This window comes from Lactuca saligna, chromosome 1, assembly GCF_052625555.1.
Source record: "Lactuca saligna cultivar CGN05327 chromosome 1, ASM5262555v1, whole genome shotgun sequence".
Classification (NCBI taxonomy): Eukaryota; Viridiplantae; Streptophyta; class Magnoliopsida; order Asterales; family Asteraceae; genus Lactuca; species Lactuca saligna.
In genome coordinates this window covers 61737361-61741211 of record NC_136417.1, presented here as the reverse complement: position 1 = coordinate 61741211, position 3851 = coordinate 61737361, and the positions used below count along the sequence as shown (strand labels likewise).

The window sequence follows — 3851 nt, the reverse complement described above, 5'->3', positions numbered from 1 at the left end:
AGGTAATATGTTAAATATTGTATCATTTGAAATAACAAATTTAGAAAACGAAAATTGATAGAAAATAAACTTTCAAGCACGTTTTCTAATCTTCTAAAATAGAAAATGAAAACTCAATCCGTTTCAACCAAAAACAAGTTTTCTAAATTTTCTACTGAAAACTGAAAAATAAACTCCGTTCCTGTTTCTGTAAACATTTCCAAAAAAACTTACTAACATTTTTCCACAACTAAACACATAGAAATGCTACTAAAATTAATGCACCATGAATAGCAAACATATCAACAAAATATGATTATGGATCACCTAAAACAACCAATTTCCTACAAGATCAACCCTTTTCCACCTTGAATAACATTAAAAAAAAAAGTAGTTTCAAAACTTGAACAAATTCTTATGAACCTTAGATACAACTCTACAAGTCAACGAAACCCTAGTAGCAGATCTATGAATCACCTTCAAATCCCCATCATGCATTTCAACCTCACTACCATTCACAACCTGAAAAAGTGAAAACAAACAAAAAAACATATATAAACGACATAAAGATAAAAAAAGTTAGTTTTTTTTAATCATATAATTATGCCATGATGATTTTTCAAGTCATCTTACCTCATCATATTGTTGAATTTCACAATCTTTTATACCATGTAAGTAATCTGATCACCAAAAAGGAAAAAATGGTATAATAATATTTCATTAAGATCAATTGAAAACATTTAAAAATAGGCTCACCTGAGTATGCTGTATCTTTGAATACCAATAAACTGCATGGCATCAGTGCAATAGAGAAAGGAGGGTAGTTTTGTAAATTCCCATGATTGGTTTCTTGAATGTTGCTTTTAGTGTCTGCTAAAGTTGAATGAAGAGTGAAGTCCATGACAACAGGTGATCCTAATGAAAGAATAGCCACCACCGGAAAATAAGCGGGCCCATCTTGGTGGGGCTATGTTTTAATTTCACCAAAAACAAATTTGTTAATAAATGGGAAAGTAAAAAGGGTAAATGCAAAATACAATTTTTTAATTGATTTAGTCACTTAACTACAGAGTACAAACCATTATGCCTTGATTTGGAAGATACTCATTGATGAGGACATGGTTGATTGCAGAAGGAAACAAACACAATTCCTCCTTGATTTTTTCTGTAATTTTTGTCAGCCATGGTGGTACTAGAAAGAGAAAAGAGAGAGGTATGAATTATGATTACTCGCTAATTTGATCTTATTAAATCAAATGGAATTGCTACATATAAAATTCAATATTAAGTTTTATGAGAATAAGGTATAGGACATCTTAATCCCGAAATGCTATTGATAAGAGAGAAGGATTAGGGCTTACAATTTTGAGCCAAAAGACCTTTTTCATGGACAATCCCTCCTGTAACAAACATCACACGAAAACAAACGAAAAATCTCATCAAAACCAACATATATTTTAACCTCCAAATTAACAAGTTGATAGATAACAGTAATGTCATACCCCAATTTTGCAATCTCCTGTTTTTCAGAGACTTCCATTTCGAAACCGGAGCTGTGTAAATCTACAAAATCAAAAAATAAAACCTCGTTTCAATTTGAGAATAAGAGTTAAGCAACTACACCACTGTTCTCAATTTCGAAGTGAAAAATCACACCCCAAAGAACAACAAAAAGGAGAAAAGATGGCAAACAGAAGATGCGTTAGTAGATTACATACCTGATTTAGGAGTAGTTTTTGATCGGAATCGGAGATAAAGTCCGGTATGTAGTACAACGTCGGAACTGAGCCGACTTTGAACTTGTTCAAATGATCACTCGATTCCATTTCCCTCTGTTCTACAAATCGATCGGAACCTTCACGCTATGTGTTGAAATGCTGACTAATTTAACGACTTTAGCCTATCCTGAATAAATAAAACCCGATCGGATCCGATTCCAAACGTACAAAAATGCTTGAAAAGTAGAGGTCGGGTTAAATAATTTGGGCTCGGTTAAGGGGTCGTTTGATAGTTGCTAACTGGGTTAGAAGCTGATTGGGTTAGAAGTTCTGATTGGGTTAACTTTGACTAAAACTTACTGTTTGATGTTGAATCTGGTTAACTATGTAAAATGACTATATTACCCTCATACACCATTTTCTATAATTATTCCTTTATCACATTACATTTTTTATAAAAACATTCAAAATAATCAAATCAATGTAATTTACAAACATTCTTTAAAAAATATGCATATAAACATACAAGAAAATGACTTGCATTTATTCAATTCAATTCAATGTTTAAGGTTTGGTCCATTCATCTGTAAATGTTTACCTTTGAGACAGTATCATGAAAAAAATATTTAGCATTAAACTATATCTAAAATATTTTTCAACATAATCTACAACCCCAAGTTTAAGAACCAAACACATTAGATTAGGAAAACCAAAAGGGTCTGATAAACATTAGTGACAAAAACACATCACACAAGTTGAAAGCCATTTCTGTTGAATTAATTTCATTTACAAAAGCTTCTACAATCAAATCAAGATGCGTACATTATAATTCTAAACACAATCACTCAAGATACATACTTGATCAAGATTATAATTGGTGGAAAAAAAGATTGAAATATAGGCTATCATTGGAGCAAATTAACAAACACCTGGTGATCAACAAATAGTAGTTACCCAAAAACCAATCAACATCTGAAATCATGGAATCCATAAATACAAACACACTCATACGGACGATGGATTATATAGGAGGCCTAAACAACCCAAATTGGTTATTGTTCCTCAAATCTCCCTTCACTCCCTTCGCACATAAAAAGTTGTGAAGGAAAAAATGTAATTCCTTGTTGTAAAATCGTTAAATAGCAACAATTTATGTTGTTAAAAAGTTGTGAAGGAAAAAATGTAATTCCTTGTTGTCGAAATCGTTAAAAAGTTGTGAAGGAAAATTTGTGTTTATCTAGAAGAAAGGAGGCGAAAGCTTAGGTCGGATGTGCGAGGAGTATCGGGAAGAAAGTGTATCTAGCGCCAAGGAAAGGTAAGTGTGTAGTGCTAGGAGGAGAAATCGGCTTACCTGCTGCACTACTGTGGAGGTTGCCGCCAATGGAGGCTGATGAGGCGTCACCGGTGTTATGCTCTATTAAAGGAAGTGTTGATGCAAGGAACGAGAAGCACGATTGTGGATTGTTCCCGGTCCATCAAGAAAAAATGGGGGACCGAATCTGATGAAAACCTAACCTTGGACCGAGTCTTTGACTTTCAAATCATTATCAAACATGCCAACTAAATTTTGTTGGACCCAATCCATCTTTGGCGCCTCGGTTAGAACCTATAAAGTAAGTTTGGTTGGCTTCATGTTTTATGTTGTTAAACATGTTAGAAAATATCAAATCATTTTCTTAATCCAACCAGATTTGTTAAATAAATAGGTTGATATATGAAAATTAATATTGTTTTTGTTTTTGTTAATTAAACAAGTTGAAATATAGATGCTTTTTACCCTTTTTAATATTTTTTAAAGGTTTTATCAAAACCGGTCCAAACATATTTTAGGTTCTAAACAAATGAATAAAAAAATTGAAATTAAAAAAATTAAGTGGGACAAAAATTTACAAAATGAGTTCATTGGTCTTACAAAAAATATAACAATTGGGCCCTATGTTTTTTTCCGTATTGTTTACAAAAAAAAAAAAAAAATAATAAACAAACTCCAAATTAAACATAATTTTTTCATTTCCAACAAATATATAAAAACAAGCATACAAATGAATATCAATAATCCGACTAGGTACACTGACTATAAGTGCATTAATAGATAAATAGTTTGGAAATAAATTTAAAACTAGATATGTATAATCTGCACCACATCAATGGTCA

The 3851-nt window shown here is 31.9% G+C and overlaps 1 protein-coding gene across 2 annotated transcripts; it reads right to left on the bottom strand.

The window, feature by feature from the left end:
* Positions 1-236: 236 nt before the first annotated feature.
* Positions 237-3235, bottom strand: LOC145037585 (oxidoreductase). Of its 2 annotated transcripts, none has more exons than XM_078986291.1 (8): positions 3049-3235; positions 1698-1879; positions 1482-1542; positions 1341-1379; positions 1059-1171; positions 736-946; positions 613-659; positions 237-501 (listed from the first exon to the last, which is right to left on the bottom strand). In XM_078986291.1, exons 2-8 carry the CDS (start codon positions 1803-1805, stop codon positions 376-378), a joined length of 705 nt encoding a protein of 234 aa, XP_078842417.1. In that variant the 5' UTR covers positions 1806-1879; positions 3049-3235; the 3' UTR covers positions 237-375. The 2 variants fall into 2 exon arrangements, with proteins under 2 accessions (XP_078842417.1, XP_078842409.1); XM_078986283.1 differs by having other exon boundaries at positions 1698-1884; positions 3049-3234.
* Between the last annotated feature and the right edge of the window lie 616 nt (positions 3236-3851).